At 32.6% G+C, this 17038-nt stretch overlaps 2 protein-coding genes across 3 annotated transcripts; one reads left to right on the top strand and one right to left on the bottom strand.

Annotated features, from left to right (window-relative positions):
- The first annotated feature begins 1047 nt into the window (after nt 1-1047).
- Nucleotides 1048-3726, top strand: LOC128397398 (acyl-CoA:lysophosphatidylglycerol acyltransferase 1-like). 2 transcript variants are annotated; one of them, XM_053358124.1, is made up of 4 exons: nt 1048-1310; nt 1459-1758; nt 3008-3164; nt 3249-3726. In XM_053358124.1, the coding sequence occupies exons 1-4, from the start codon at nt 1097-1099 to the stop codon at nt 3619-3621; spliced, it is 1044 nt and encodes a 347-aa protein (XP_053214099.1). In that variant the 5' UTR covers nt 1048-1096; the 3' UTR covers nt 3622-3726. The 2 variants fall into 2 exon arrangements, with proteins under 2 accessions (XP_053214099.1, XP_053214098.1); XM_053358123.1 differs by having other exon boundaries at nt 3008-3726.
- Nucleotides 3727-5015: 1289 nt separating this feature from the next.
- Nucleotides 5016-16716, bottom strand: LOC128397397 (fatty acid synthase-like). Its single transcript, XM_053358122.1, has 4 exons — nt 16372-16716; nt 15663-15815; nt 6034-13412; nt 5016-5937 (listed from the first exon to the last, which is right to left on the bottom strand). The coding sequence occupies exons 1-4, from the start codon at nt 16544-16546 to the stop codon at nt 5836-5838; spliced, it is 7809 nt and encodes a 2602-aa protein (XP_053214097.1). The 5' UTR covers nt 16547-16716; the 3' UTR covers nt 5016-5835.
- Nucleotides 16717-17038: the final 322 nt, after the last annotated feature.

Here is a 17038-nt window from a genome sequence, read left to right as displayed (position 1 = left end):
CATGATGATATTTTTTCTTAGGCTGAAAAATAACCAGAAGTCGAATGATGAGTGAAAATGCCAATTTTCCGACGAAAAGTTGGCCTTTTTTCAAATTAGGATATTAAGAAGGTCGAAAATTTTAAATCTATAGAAACTCGTGTTTTACCATTTCCAGTGGTCCTCCTTCAGAAAAGGTTATTTTCAAGTTGACTGGATAAAGTTTTATACCGAGTTGCTAACCTTTAGTAAACACCCGATACAATAGGTTACCGCATTTCCCCGTATTTATCACCAGCACTTATCATTGAGAAAAACTCGGCTTCAAGTCTCTTTTGACACTTTTGGATATATGCATGGCTTGGAGATTAATTCTCAGCCTAAACGTTTAAGATTCACAAAGAAGCTCTTTTTTTGTCATCAACTGAATATAAAACCATACGTTTGAAGATAAAAACTATCTACGCAAAGGGCTTTTCCATTAACTTTTTGTCGTAGCTTCCACTGAGCCTTTCAAATAACCAACAAGTAGTCTAATCGTAGTGATGATTAGATAATCTAAAAAACTCACCATAACTCAGATTAAACATATTGATTTAAAAAAATAGATGAATGGAAAAGCCCTTTAAATTGCTATCTAATCAATTGGATCTTTTGTAGAGTTTACATCTAATTTAAAACTTGACGATCAATTGAAGAGTTTGCAATCAACTCAGCTGCTAATTTACATATCAGATATGATAAAGAGTAATAAGTTGTTTTTCTTGGATATGATTTACTTTTTTAAATTGCTATTATTTCACTTTACAAAGTTATTAGCAACAATAGACAATTGAAAATGTAACTGTTAATTGCTTACGCAGAAATCATAACTAAATCTTGTTTATTTATCAATATCTATGATTCAATTAATTTACCAAATTAAAACGACGCAATAGTAAACAGAAGGCTTTCTGATTCAGTATTTGAGTCTTCATGTTAATTGTGCCCTTTCAAAGCAATTCAGCTGCAATTAGGTTCAATTCAATTGAATTTTGTTTCATATAAATTGTAGACGTTGGTTGATTTTGCATTAATTCGACTTGAAATAGTTACAGGTAACATTAAATGATCAACAATGAATCTTTCAACTATACAAAGGAGAGTTTTACATTTATTCAGTGTAATTAGTGTAACACTAACTGCGATTTCGCTAATTGTATTGTATTGTCTGATTTCACCATTGAAATTAGTTTCATATTCATGTTTTATTAAATTGGACAAAATTTTGATTGGATCGTTTGCCAGAATTATCGGTGCTTGGTTGACTTTACTGGTATACAAAGTGAAAGGTGAGTGATAACTTTTTGGTTTTAGCAAATTTGATAAAATATTTAAAGCTTCGGACACCAAAATTGTCGCTAATTGGCTAACATTAAGTGACCTGAAAAGTAAATGATAGCTTTTTTGATTCAATAATAATTACCAATTATTTCTTAGATTATCGGTTGGGTCCTGATCCAAATAAAATAATTGATTTAGCATCTCCATCAGTCAAGATACTAATTGTCTGTAACCATCAAACAGTCTTGGATGCTATTATTATGTATTTCATATTTGACGATAAGTTTATGAAATTCGTCCTTGTTTGGAGTAAATATTATCGATTTATGATCAATGGACTAATTCATAAAATACGAGATGATTTCGGCATTGATTCGAGTTTCAAGAAAGGTGATTTCGTTGAATACTGGGCGCTGAACTCGAGAAATCACAATACTGTTGGTCTTTGTCCGGAAGGTATTTATAAATGATAATAACTCATTTATTTCGATTTAGGCTCGTATTCACCAACCGAGATCAAAAGCTAAGATCAACTGATCCTGGAATCAAGTTGATTCCGAGTTTAAAGTATAAAGTAGTTTCACCAAGCCCGATTAGCTGATTCCGGAATCATTGATTCCGACTTTAATTTGATTTAAGCTAAACTAGAGATGTTCCGATCCGATTTATAAATCGATCGCGATCGATTTTTGGTTCAGAGAAATCGATCGATCTCAACTTTTGAGAGATCGATCTGCAAAAACATGTGACTTTAGGCCAGAAATCGGAAAATTACGGATTTTAAACAATGAATTTACCTTCAAATTAAGAAATTAGTTAGACAAAAAAAAGATTATAGTGAAAATAGAAAACAATTTTGCTTTTTTTGCCCGCGAAATTTGAATTTTAGAGATCGGAATCGATCGATTTCTCAAAGAAATCGAAACAATAAATCGATCTGACTAAAATCCGAGATCGGTCCATCTCTAAGCTAAACTCAAATTAATCTTCATTCAATTAAGAAATTGTACCTAAAAGGGCGTGTTTTTGTCTTTTTTCCCTATTTTTTCATTTTTACCCCTAATTTTTAATTGATTTTTTTAACCTACCGATCATCAAACATAACAACGGTCACAACAGTAAAAAATTATTTCTCTTTAGACAAAAGCGGTTAATTTGAAGTGGATGAATTAATTAATTGTTTATGGAAAAGACTTGGAATTAAGATTGATTTCCAAACAATTAACAAGTTATATGACTACACTGATCAAGTTTTATAAATATCTTTGTTGAAATTTTTCTGTGAAAAAAAAATCTTCTTTACGCTAGCGAAAATTGTAGAAAAATAATAGAGCATTATGATATAAACCAATTCATTAAAAAAAAATTCGGAAAAAATGAGTTAGATTAGAAAAAAGAGAAAAAAAAGTCGAAATCAAAATTTAATCTTGACTTTCTCTTGATTCTAAGATCAATTGAGTTTAATTTCGGTTGGTGAAACATCAATTTAAGCTGAGATCAATTGATCGGGGTTGGTGAAACATGATTTTTTAATTCCGGAATCAAACTGATCCGAACTTAACTCTGATCCGAGATCAAGATTTGATCGTGGTTGGTGAAACACAAAAGCTGAGATCAGCTGATTTAAACCTGGAAGCAGATTTGATCTCGGTTGGTGAATACGGGCCTTAAACGGCTAATTTGATTCATTTGACAATTTTTCAAGGTGCATTTCGAAATGTTTACTTGGAATCAAGTTTCAGATATGCTGAGAAAAATGGTTTACCCCAATTGACCAGAACTGTTTGGCCTCGAGCTCGGGCCTTTCTCGATATTGTTGATAAAAGAAATGGTTTCACTCATATTATTGATGCTACTATAATGTATGATAATATCGATAAACTTACCAGAAATTTATTTCTTCATCCAAAGCAGTTAACGGGCAGTTCTTTCTATTCTGTGATCAGAGTATTCGAGATCATTGATGACGATAAAAGTGAGACGATCAACGACGATGACCAAATAGTCAACGATTTTAATAAAATACAATCATTGAAAACAGTTGAACAATCAGATTGTGTTTACAAAGTACCAAGAAGTAAATTAAACGAATCGTGGTTACAACAGTTATGGTTAAGTAAAGACTCGATGATGAATTCATTTTACCAAGACAAGGACAATTTCGTTGACAAATTCACGTCTAATTGTTACAATCAAATCAATTTATTTCGTATCATGAATTTCTTGCTCGCCAATTCAGTCTACATCCCAATGGGATCAGCAACAATATACCTCATTTATTTATCAATTGCTGCGATTTTTAAGATTTTAATTTTGTAAATTCATCAAACTCACCAATCAAGAAAGATCATTAAATAGCTAATTGTTGACTGTAATTAATTATTTAATTAGTATGAGTTTGATTGATTAAATGTATGGTTTTTATGGCTACGAAATTGCGAACGAAATCTGAGCACCCATTCATGAGAAATTCAGATTCAAAATTTATATTGTACGCAAGCGCAGTTCAGCTTTATAAGAGCGCGAAATTCAAAAAGAAAGATATAGAAAGAGAGAGAGGAGAGAAAGAGACGAGAGAGAAAGAGAAAGAGAATGTATTAACAACTTTAGCCAGGTACTAAAACCGGTTTAGTACCTGGCTAAAAACACCTTATCCTCCCCCTTAATTTTCCCCCTTCATTCCTTTTCTCTCTTTATCCTCCATTTTATGTTCAGTTGGCAGGTTTATCCTGTCTAACCTATTTAGTTTTCATCTTTTCTTTATAATATTGGTGCTTACTGATTATTAAAAATCAATATATATAAATTATATAAATGCCTCGATTAATTAACAAGTTTGAATTAAAAGTCTAACTGGTATTGTGAATTTCTAATAAATATTGTGGCTTGCGATTATTCATCATTTTTATTAGTGATTCAAGAAAGAGAAAGAGAATCCACGATTAAGGAATCAATTAAAAGAATGATTCTTATTTCAGTATTCTAAATCCACGGGTCTCTCAAATAAACTTAACAAACTTTCGTAAGAAAGTTTGTTCCCGCTTGTAAATAATGAATGTTATGAATGATGATTAAGATAATTGATTTGAAATGTAAATTGTTTTCAATTGTAATTGTAGTTTTTAACCAAATTGATATTTGATTAAGGTTGTTAATCAAATAAAACAGTTTGATTGTTTAAGGAAAAACAAGAAAAAGTTTAAATTGTAGTTAATTATCAGAAAAAAACAGGTAACAACAATGAGACAATGAAAAATGAACAATCTTTATGTAATCAGTTGATTGTTAAACATCAACGTATTAATAGATCATTTTTTCCTTATATTGTGTCATTGTGTTTAAATTAAGTGTGATTCTCTTCAATTAATCTTCAAAAATGTCATAATAAGAACTCTAATTAATGAGATCAAAATAATCATCAAATTAAAGGCAACATACACGCTTTCTAACACTAATAATTTAATATGGTTCGACTTTAAAAATCATCAAAGATCATAGTAATAAAGAGATTTTCAATTCTCCATTTCTCTTTCATTTCTTTTTCCTTTACAATGGCCGCTGAGAAAAACTCCAAAGTCACGGCTTTGACCACTGTGGTTTCGTTGGCTGCAATTGTGGCAACAGATTTAAAGATTCGACATTCACAAAATTACGAGAACTTGACGAGATTTTACGCACTAGAATAAAGTTTTCATGCTAAAATTCTGGTTAATATTTTTATTTCGAGCATCTGATGAGCATTTACAAAAGTAATCAAATAGAAAAGACAATTTCTATCGAGTTATAATCTAATTTTGAGCTTCAACTGCAGAATTTTTTTTCTCGATTTGTCACAAATACTACACAGTCAATAGCGAGTTCGAAAACGGGTGTTGGACTGTATTGTGTTTCCTGTAGAGCTGGTAAGTAACCTACGTAGGTAGACCCATTCAATTCTGTTGCTTTAACTTAAATTGTAACAGAAAAGCTAATGAATATTTCACCATTGCGACTCACAATATAGATTGGGTCAGAGCTCTCAACGTATTCAAGCAAACCTGAAACGAACCAAAGCAATAACAATAAAACAATGAAACATTACAAATGTGAATTTAATTATGATGCCGACATTCAAAAAGTCGTTGAGGTTTCATATTGTGTAGATTTGATTTAAAAAAATAAACACAAACAAATTACAACCAAGTTCCTAAAATTGAGTTGAATTGAAAGTGCCAACCTGAGATAATCATCATTGATGATGACGATGAAACAATAATTGTTGATGAGGGTTGTAAGATTACGAATGACTATTCCATTGGACTGACAATCGTTGAAGAAGATGAAAAGAAAGCAAATATCATTAGAGCTGAGTATTCAGACTAGAATTCGTTCGAGAAACTTTAGTTTTTCAAAAGGCTCTATAATTTAATCATGTTTAAAAGTATATTGATTTCATTAAAAGTGAGTCGAAATCAGAACAAGCAAAAATGCAAAAATTGATTGCAAAGTTATAAACGGTAGGGATAAAAGAAATGTATTATGAGAGCGTTAGCATTATTGAATTTTAAAGAAATTATTTGCTATTTTCACGATATCGTCTAGATTCAATCCAATTACAATGTGATGATTACCATCAAAAAAGTGTTCGGTTCCAAGCTAAAAAAAATTGGATAGATAATCAGTTGATTAGTAAATTGTGGACAAGATTGGATTAGTAAGTCAGTTGATCAATAGGTTTGAATTTTTACTCACTTTGAATTTAGTTTGTTTTGCAGTTCGGAATAATGGTAGATCAGTCTTAGCTCGAATATGAATTATTTCAGTTAATTTCGAATTCAGTTTTGGTGAATAATTGATGAGCATTTGTCCTTTTTGAAAAGTTAACTCATTAACTTTAGAAATCATATCTGCTTTATCTTCGGGAATTCCTTTATCAATCATGATTTTTGTGAACATTTCGAATTTTTCCTGTCGATTAGAGCATTTATTTATTTCAGCATCGAATTGATTTTGATTAAATTTCGAAAACACTCTTTTAATTACTACTTTAACAAATTCTGTCTCTTGAATGTTCATATCTTTAGTTTTAACTCGAGTATTTATAGTTATTTCTGCGACATTTTTCAGCTTTTCAGGATCAGCATCAATAAGGATCAATTTCTCGATTATTGGTCCATTTCTATTAGACACAAATCGAGTCTCTAACTCACATGCGATATTATAAGCGATGATGCCACCAAATGAATACCCAATCATGTGTATTTTGTCATTTGATGAGTGGCATTTGGTCAGATAATCAGCATAATAATTTGCTGCAGACTCGATTGAGGTAAGAGATGAAAGATCGTAAGTCCAATTAAGTCCAAGCGCTGGTCTTTTGATACGATCAATGAGACCTTTCATTAAATCATAATTTCCTTCGATGGGAGGCATATAATAAATTGGTCTGAATGATTTTGATTTTTCTATTAATAAATCATTCAGATTACTTGTTATTGTTTTTGGAACTTGAAGAGATAAAAGTGATTCTATTATTGAATTTGTATCATTTAAGGTGATAATCGAACTTTTTTTTGTCAATATTTCTGATCTTTGCTCGTCTGCATTCCATTTTTTTGATAATTCCTTCAGTTTAGATATTTTGAACGCTCGAATTTCCTGAGGAATGGCCGAGATGCTATACTGTTTCTCCAGAACATGCTGAATTTCGATCGCCATCAACGAATCCATACCAAGTTCGCCTAAAGTAACATTAGGATCAAGTGAATTAATATCTTTGATACCCAAGATGTGACTGATCGCGCCAATTATGCCTCTAGATCCAAATGAAACCTTCTTTCTATCAATCTCTTGCAGCCAACTCGATACAACGGGAGAAGGGTAAACCAATGCTCGTTCAAGTACAGAGAAACAAGAATGGATTCGTTGAGCTGCTGTTCCACGAATTGAATCAATGTTAACACCGAATTTCTCGACAACAAACCCAACATCACCAACGTATCCCCACTGAATCGCTAGGCCATGGAGTCCATGTTTGAATCTTTCTCGGCAAATTGATTCCATATAAGAATTGGCTAATCCATAATTAGATTGACCTGGGTTACCTCGCCCACAAGTTACGGATGAGAAGACAACAAAATAATCACAATCAAATGGAGCCATTGATCGAGTTAATTTATCTAAATTCTTTGTTATTTTGACTTTCGATGAACAAACTTTTTCATAAGTTTCAGCATTTTGGTCGGATAATAAAGCATCAGACAAAACGAGAGCACAATTAAATATCCCACCGATTGGATAAGGTGAAAGGGATTCGAGAAGTGAACAACAATCTTGTTCATAAGTTAAATCGTGTGTTGATATAATGACATTAGCACCAAGTGACTTTAATCGATCCAAAGATAATTTATGATAAGATGACTTAGGTCCAGATCGAGAATTAAGGACCAATCGACGAACACCTTTTCGGACCAGCCAACAAGCTAATTCCAAACCAAATCCTCCGAATCCACCGACAATAACATAAGCTTTATTTGGATAGAAAATTGGTGATTTAATTGATAATGGGATCGATCCAATTGCTGAAATTTCATTTACTTTTGTCAATTTTACTGTTGCCAAAGAACATTTAGCATCGTTGGTTTCATCTTTTATCTTAACCAGAACTTTCCCAATGTGTTTACCTGTGGCCATAAATCGAAAAGCTTCTTCAACTTGATTCATTTTGAATACTTTTCTTGGAAGGGGCTTTATTGTTCCTGAAGTAATTCCTTGGTTCATATAAGCAGTGATTTTCTCTTTTACTTGTGACACTCCACTGTCACTGAGGTGATTTGTAGAGGTAATGAATGCATCAAGTAAAATTCCATGGAAAGTTCGACCCTCATCGAAAAGCCCCAGGTTAATCTTACTGTCCTGCATGATATCATATTTACCGATTTCCAGAAATCTTCCACCTGGTGCTAAACATCTTACACTTGCTTGTAGTTTTTCCTCAGATAATGAATTGAGAATAACATCCACACCTCGACCATTCGTGTGTCTAAGAACATGTTCTTCGAATGTAGTTGATCTTGAATGAGTGAAACTCGTCTCGTCGAGTGAAGGAAATTGTTCTTGGAGAAATTTCCGTTTCTCATTCGTACCAACAGTTGTAAAGATTCGACAATTCATACTCAAACAAATGTTTATCGCTGCTATTCCAACACCTCCTGATCCCGCATGAATCAGTACAGATTCACCTTGACGAAGCTCACCACGAATCAATAAACCATAAATCGCAGTTGCATAAACGACTGGTACGGTTGCTGCATCTTCCATGGTCCATTTCGATGGAATAGACCAACAGAAATCATTAGTTCCAATGATAAGTTTAGTAGCTAACGCTCGATGAGGAACAAAACCCATAATTCGATAACCATTTGAATCGATACCAGCATATTCTAATCCAATCGGTGCTGACATTTCTACAGAAGTGTGCCAATCGGGATTCAAATTGGAAGGTAATCTTCCGGTCGCATGCATAATATCTTTGAAATTGAGAGACGAATAGTTGATTGTCACAAGAGATTGACCTTTTTTAGAATCAGGAATTGGATTGAATTGAGTCCATACAAGTGATGAAAGATCACCAGGAATTAAACATTGAACATAAGCATCTTTACTTTGGATTAAACATTTGCTATCGGTCTCTTGTTTTGTTGGTATCTCGAAGTGACAATAATCTCCCCATCCGAGTTGATCATCATAAATATTGAATTTACAATCAATGGTTATTAGTTGATGGAAAGTTGGACTATGCAAATCAATTAATGATAAATCGATTCCTTTAGAACCAGGTTGAAGAGCAACACAACGAATTCGAGATCCGTAAGGCTCTAAACTCAAACATTTCGCTAAGCCAAGTACACTTACATCGGAAACATTTTGACTAACCAACCAAATTATTGATTCTTCATCGGCTTTTATTTCATCTTTGAGATTATCGAGCCACGAATATTCAAATGGATTGACTCGAATAATCTTATGTTTTTCAAGATTAATCGATTCTGGTAACTTTTTGAACATTAATCCAACCAAAGGCAACGAATTAGGTGAAACTGTTCGTTTACTTATACAAACCCAATTATTTTCTTTCATTTTTTCAATTAGTGAGTTTGAGTCAATTGAATCTGGAAGAAAATCTTTCAGTAGATTTTGAACAAATGGATTCGATCTGAGACTTTCCAAATTAGATGAGTTTTCTCTGGCCAATACCAACAAATGACCATTGGGTTTTAGAATCGATTGAATTTTTTCGATATTCGAGATTAATGAATCAATTGATTGATTAGCCAATTTGTAAATAACTAAATCGTTTCTACTCAGATCACTTGGAGCTGGTGCTTCATCGATATTCCAAATAATTTTATTCTTGACACCAGAAAGTTTAGAAAGTTTTTTAGTTCCAGTGTCTTCCTCAGATAAATTCGATCTCACCAGAGTGTATTTAATATCCAACAACTCAAAGTACTGCGTTTCGAGAAGTGATTTGATGGAATCGAAAAGAAAACCTTGAGTATCATTGATTTCGACAATGTTGTACTCTGAATAAACATCACCTCCATAACACTTACTACGAGTTGCAATATTCACAAATGGCTGTAAAAATCGTTGATGAGAATAAGGAGCTAATTTACTACCAATTAGTAAGTCATCGTGTAGTTTAGAAATAGTTTCTGTCATTGGTGTTTCTCCTCGACACAAACAGGTCAAATATTTAGCGAATGAATGTTGATCTTCATTAAGGTCAGTTGTGTTTGTAATTGATTCTATTTCTTCGTCGCAATCGACCATATCAATCGAAGTCAGAATCTTTTGTTGTAACAAATCAATAAGATTAAAAATCGAAGATGAATATGATTCGATTGATTGTAAGGTAATTTCATCGACGGCATGATTTTCATGGAACGGCGTGAAATCGTAAGTCGAAACAGTAACTGGTTGTTTTCTTCGGATGGTATCAGATGCAAAAAGACCTCTGACCCAAACTCCTTCAGTCGAAACTGTTTGTGTAATCGGGTCATGATAAACATCAAATTCTGGATATAAATGTCTCTTAGTTGTATCTTTAATTGACCTTTTGTGGTCAATTGAGACACTTAAGTCAGTTTTCTTTGAATCTGAGGTTTTAATAAGCTTTGAAAGTCTATTGAAGTGATTAACCATCTCTAAAATTTGAATTGGATCACAAATTAACGATTGGAGACCAGTAGGAACATAAAGATTTCGATTATTTTGATTGGATAGTGGAACAAACTGTAAGATCGAATCAGTAAATGTTATCCAAGTTTTCAAAAAACTAAAGACTCCAGCAAGAGATTTACCGATTGTGGTTGATGCTTTCAATTCTGAATTTTTCGGGTCTCGCCATTCAACTTTCCCATGTACTCTTGAGCTCGAAGCTGAGGTTAAGCATTGAAAATGTGGACCATAATCGTAGCCACGAACTCGTAACTCTTTGTAGATATCTTTTTTATTGAGATTGTATTCACAAGAATTTTTTCGCAATTTAGGATGAGAAGTTCTAACCAGCTCCAAATCTGGATTTCCAAACGCTTTACCAAAGGCTACAACAGTATCACTTTCGGAAATACTAAAAGTTCCGTTATAAGGTAAATATTGTACAGTAAAGCTAACTTCTTTTTCTGTTAAAACTGTAGCTCGAATCAATCTAATATCTCGAAATTCAATCGGAAATAGTGTTGCTATGGTTCCATGATATCTAGCAACCGTATACCAAACAAGCATTAATAATCCGGTTGCTGGATAAAGGACTCGGCCATCGATCTTGTGATCTGCCAAGAACCAATCTTCAGAATCAGTGAGATTAACTCGAAATCTGTAAGTTGTTGAGCATTTCGCTTGGTTAAAGTATTCAGGATATTTGAAAACTTTCCGATCTTCTGAATGATCAAACTTGATCAATGAATTAAGTGAGAGAGTATCAATCGGAACAGGATAATTGACAGTTGGATATAAATGTTCCAAATGATAGTTGATTCCTTGATTTGCATAAATTTTACCTAAACAGGTAAACAAACTATCCCCGGAAAGAAAACCCTTTTTCATATCTGATAAATTGTATTGATTTGGTTGAAGCGGAACATTTTGATGCTTCCAAATTGATTCTGGTAAGATGAAATGTTGATAATCTGTGTTGAGTATTAATATTATATTTGCGGTCGATTCTTTCAATTCCTTAATTATTCTAATGTAATGATCCGATGAAAGGACTTGCATCATCAGATGATCCTTGAATCTATGCATATTCATGACTTCTTTTTCGCCTCGATTTAATGAGAAATTTGTATTTAATTCGATAGAACGATTGTTCGATTCTCCAGGCCATTTGACCGTTATATTAGCCAGTTGAATATCGATAATCGAATAAAACATTTCTTCGTAATGTCCAGAGATGACACACGATTTACCGGATGTCTGCTTGGTGAGTTTGATTCCTTCCGTTAAATGAGGTTTAATTTGTTCATACGATGAATAAACTTCAATTGTTGGATTGATTATCGATTGATCTTTTATTAGGACGAAATGTCCAAACCAACAAGCAGTTAGAATGACTTCTTGTTCAGTCAACTTATTGTTGGCATAAAGATCAATCAAATATCCGATTGTTGGAATCACCACTCCATCGATATTTAATTGTATCGATTTAAATGTATTAACAATCGCCAATTGAATAGCAATTGATGTAATGATCGATTCCAAAGGGTTGGTAACTTTCATCTCACCGAAAACGAGGTGAAATAAATTCAAATCAAATGGTCTAAGGTAAGATGTCAATCTATTGATTGTACCTGAGAAAACAGGTAAATCTTTTAGATTTGGATCAACGTTAATTAGATTTGTTGATGATGTTAAATAGACTTTTTTATGTTCAATTGAGTTGAGTTGATTTCCAATGAAATGTTTCATTGAATATTTTTCAGGTTCTCCTTCAATCAACGTGAATCCACGATGAGGCATTTTACGAGATTTTGAATATTCATTAAGAAGATCGAGAAATGATCTGGTTAATTTACTGACCGATGATTCGAGATAATTTTGCACGAATTTAATACCTTCGACTGAACGACCCGGAATATTAACTAATCGAGGTAATTTTGATAGAGTTACTTTGAACTCATCAGCCAATGATCGGACATCATGACCTCGGAGAATAACATGAGCATTAGCACCACCAAAACCAAAACAATTAAGCGAAATAATTTCGTCTTCGAAAGGAGTAATCGTTGTAACTGGAACAATTGTCTTATTCATTAGTCCTTCAATCTTTGGATTAGGTGTTTTTAAATGCAAATTAGGAGAAATCAGACCTTTTTGAAATATCATGTTGGCTTTAACTGTAGCGCAAATACCTGACGCACCCTCAGCATGTCCCATGTTTGATTTTAAACACCCAACTCTCAGCGGATTTGATAGATCTCGACCGATACAAAAAATATCGTGAATTGCGTTTAGTTCAACTGGGTCACCGGCTTGAGTACCGGTACAATGAGCTTCGACATAGGTTACTTTGGTTGGATCAAGACCAACTTCGGTGTAGGTTTCGTACATTAATTGTCGTTGTAAATCGACCGATGGAAATGAAATACCCTGATCTTTATAACCATCGGCATTGGATCGACAATTAACTATCGTTGAATAAATTCGTTTAGCATCTGGTGCTTTTTGTAGCACGATACAACAAACGGCTTCAGATCTTCCATAACCATCAGCTGATTTATCGAGGCATTTTGATCGACCATTTCGTGAAACCATTTGAAGATCTCGAAATTGTGAAGTGACCACTGGTAATAAGCAAATGTTGAATCCAGCGACCAAAGCTTTATCGCAAATTCCTGACTTAATTGCTGTGAATGCTTCAGTCAGCGCTGCGAAACTTGACCCACAGGCTGTGTCGAAGTGACACATTGGTCCTTTCAGGTCGAAAATATAAGGAACCAATGTCGTATATATCTGTTTGTATCTGGGCAACTCAAGCGGCTCTTCACCCCAGGCTATTTCGGTCTCAGCAAACGACGACCCATAGAAAAATCCAGTTTTAGATCCTCTTAATGATTCAACTGACAAACCTGAAAAGAAATGAAATAAAGTTTTTAATCATATGCCTAAGAAATGAGATAAAAAAATTCAAAGAGCAATAAGTTCAGAGAGCTAAGTTGATTTGGTGTACTTATTGAAGTTCGTATCTTTTCCGTTGAAAACATTTACAGCTTTTCTCAGTAACTTTCGCCGAGTTCTCAACTAATTAGTCGAGTTCCCATTTGGTTTCGTCAATCCGACAGAGGGCAGAGTTTTTTCAATTAGTTCTCAGTGAGTTTCGCAGATCCTCAGATCATTTAGTCAAGTTCTCGATGAGTTTAGTCAATTCGCTTTTACATTGAGTAGAAAATTAAACTTTTTGATTAAAATTCATTTTTTGATTTTTTCTTTAAATTTTTATTACTCAAGACTTGATCAGTTTTCGAATGCGATTCTTCTCATCCCTTTCTTAGATCTTTTGCCATTTCAAATGTGAATCGTATTCGAAAATTGATCAAAACTCAACAATAATAACATAAAATTTGAGCAATTATTCAATAAAATTTAAAGAAAAAATTAAAAAATGAATAAATAAGTGAGGTAGATTATTGTTGATCCCATTGGGATGTAAACTCAATTGACAAGTAAAAAATTCATGATACGAAATAAATTGATTTGATTGTAACAATTAGGCTTGAATTTGTCAACGAAATTGTCCTTGTCTTGGTAAAATGAATTCATCATCGAGTCTTTACTTAACCATAACTGTTGTAACCACGATTTGTTTAATTTACTTCTTGGTACTTTGTAAACACAATCTGATTGTTCAACTGTTTCCAATGATTGTATTTTATTAAAATCGTTGACTTTTTTGTCATAATCGTTGATTGTCTCACTTTTATCGTCATCAATGATCTCGAATACTCTGATCACAGAATAGAAAGGATTGTTAATCAACTGCTTTGGATGAAGAAATACATTTCTGGTAATTTTATCAGGATAATATAATTATATTATATAGATGTATATTATGGAGTAAAGAGCATCAATTTAGACCTAATGGACTAATTTATAAAATACGAAATGATTTCGGCGTGGATTCGAGTTTCATAAAATTACCAGAAAATTTATTTCTTCCTCCAAAGCAGTTAACGGGCAGTTCTATTCTGTGATCAGAGTATTCGAGATCATTGATGACGATAAAAGTGAGACAATCAACGATTATGACAAAAAAGTCAACGATTTTAATAAAATACAATCATTGGAAACAGTTGAACAATCAGATTGTGTTTACAAAGTACCAAGAAGTAAATTAAACGAATCGTGGTTACAACAGTTATGGTTAAGTAAAGACTCGATGATGAATTCATTTTACCAAGACAAGGACAATTTCGTTGACAAATTCAAGCCTAATTGTTACAATCAAATCAATTTATTTCGTATCATGAATTTTTTACTTGTCAATTGAGTTTACATCCCAATGGGATCAACAATAATCTACCTCACTTATTTATTCATTTTTTAATTTTTTCTTTAAATTTTTATTGAATAATTGCTCAAATTTTTATGTTATTATTGTTGAGTTTTGATCAATTTTCGAATACGATTCACATTTGAAAATGGCAAAAAGATCTAAGAAAAGGGATGAGAAGAATCGCATTCGAAAACTGATCAAGTCTTGAGTAATAAAAATTTAAAGAAAAAATCAAAAAATGAATTTTAATCAAAAAGTTTAATTTTCTACTCAATGTAAAAGCGAATTGACTAAACTCATCGAGAACTTGACTAAATGATCTGAGGATCTGCGAAACTCACTGAGAACTAATTGAAAAAACTCTGCCCTCTGTCGGATTGACGAAACCAAATGGGAACTCGACTAATTAGTTGAGAACTCGGCGAAAGTTACTGAGAAAAGCTGTAATACTAAGCGCACTCTGATCTGAATGTTTTCAATTAGCACTTCCCCTGGAAATTGTGGACCATCTTGTGAGTTAACTTCCTCACTCTTTGGTTTCACATAATTAATTAATATTATCATCGATTAATTTAATCAGCTGTTTGATATTAACTGATTTTTGATCGGATTAATTCACAAATTATTATTATCGCAATTGATTCATTTTGGTTCAATGATCACCTTTTATTCTAATTAATTGATTGACTCATAACATTCCAATAATGATCAATTAAAAATTGAATCAAATCGTCATCTCCTTATCACAATTCAAGGTAAGATGATTTGCCATTTTCAACTACAATCACCCTTTACAATTAGTTATACGCTGATAATAATTTCTTACCCGAATCAATGATCGCCTCATATGAGACTTCCAATAATTTCCTTAATTGTGGATCCATATGATCAGCTTGATATTCAGGGATCGAGAAAAATTGAGCATCAAATTTGCTTAGATTACCAACTTTTCCACTTACTTGAGGTAAATTATTGTGACCTGTAAATTGATTAAAAACAATATTGATTATTGAGGCAACAATGAAGCTTAACTGTTGAAACTAGATTTTCTTAAATCTTATTACATTTATTACGTTGATCGAGACCTGAATCTTATCCATGGTTTTTATCATTCATGTTGTTCACTAATCTTTGAAATTCGTGAATTGTAATGATCTTATGATCGATTTTATCCAGATTCTGCTGATAAATTACGAGTTCTAGACTATTTAATTATTAATATATTCTTTTCATCTTAACTAACGGAAATGGAGATGGAAATCGATATTGATTGATAAGTTGAAAGAAAACAAATAGAAACAAGACTATTTACATCAGTCATGAAGAAATTGAAGGTTTGGCATAACGCAGTTTTCATAATTTTCGAGGTTCAATAATAAGAATTCGCTTAATAATTACTTTTGATCTAGTAAAGTTCATTACATCATGAATCATAAGTGAAAATAAATTGTTACTGATTAAGAGATTAAAGGTACAGAACAGTGTTCATGGTGATACTAGTTTCATAGTCAAATTATTGTGATTTATCTAATTACCTGAACGGAATCGATCATTTCCTCCGGTCATCATATCAATAGAATTGAACAGATTATCAGCAAATTCATCCACAGATTCTGATTTCGGGAATCGTCCGGACATTCCCGAGATGATCACATCCTCTTTCACTTTCCATTTACGATGGAATAAGCTATCGTTGTATTTAAAATCCATGATTTTTGCGTTGAACTGGAACGAAAGCTAAATATTAGAACGATTGAAAATGTGACAGAAAATTAAGTGACGAAAAGATGAGTTTACAATTAGCTCATTAAAATTATTTCTGTTTAGATATGAAAAAATCAAGACTAAATGAAACGTAATCATCAAATTATAAATTTTGAACTCCCTTTAGATTATCATCTTTAGGCACACTATTTAATAGAGATGTTTTGATCTCAGATTTTCAGTTGATCCTTCGATCCAATCAATTTGTGTTAATAAATCGATCGATTTCGATTTTTCAAATTCAAATTTCTCGGTCGAAAAAGGTTGAAAAATTTCTCTTTCTTTTGTACACTGTCTATTTTCACTGTCTAATTTCTTAATTAAGTAAAATTTATTAATCAGTTTGCCGAGTTTTGAATTTATATCGTCGTTTTTCAGGCGATCGATTTTCTGAAAGTTGAGATCGATCAATATTTCAGATCGGAACAATTCTACTAT

The sequence above is a fragment of the Panonychus citri genome, unplaced genomic scaffold, assembly GCF_014898815.1.
Source record: "Panonychus citri isolate SS breed McGregor unplaced genomic scaffold, ASM1489881v1 Contig00031, whole genome shotgun sequence".
Classification (NCBI taxonomy): domain Eukaryota; kingdom Metazoa; phylum Arthropoda; class Arachnida; order Trombidiformes; family Tetranychidae; genus Panonychus; species Panonychus citri.
This window is presented reverse-complemented; position numbering and strand designations above follow the sequence as displayed.

Excerpts from the sequence above, each read along its gene's own strand:
- LOC128397397 (XM_053358122.1), bottom strand. The coding sequence starts at position 16,546 with ATGGATTTTAAATACAACGATAGCTTATTCCATCGTAAATGGAAAGTG. Across the intron at positions 13,413-15,662 it reads TGAGGCGATCATTGATTCGG|GTTTGTCAGTTGAATCATTA; the intron begins GTAAGAAATTAT and ends ATTTCTTTTCAG. Across the intron at positions 5,938-6,033 it reads CAAAACAAACTAAATTCAAA|CTTGGAACCGAACACTTTTT; the intron begins GTGAGTAAAAAT and ends AATTTTTTTTAG.
- LOC128397398 (XM_053358123.1), top strand. The coding sequence starts at position 1,097 with ATGAATCTTTCAACTATACAAAGGAGAGTTTTACATTTATTCAGTGTA. Across the intron at positions 1,311-1,458 it reads ACTGGTATACAAAGTGAAAG|ATTATCGGTTGGGTCCTGAT; the intron begins GTGAGTGATAAC and ends ATTATTTCTTAG. Across the intron at positions 1,759-3,007 it reads TGTTGGTCTTTGTCCGGAAG|GTGCATTTCGAAATGTTTAC; the intron begins GTATTTATAAAT and ends CAATTTTTCAAG.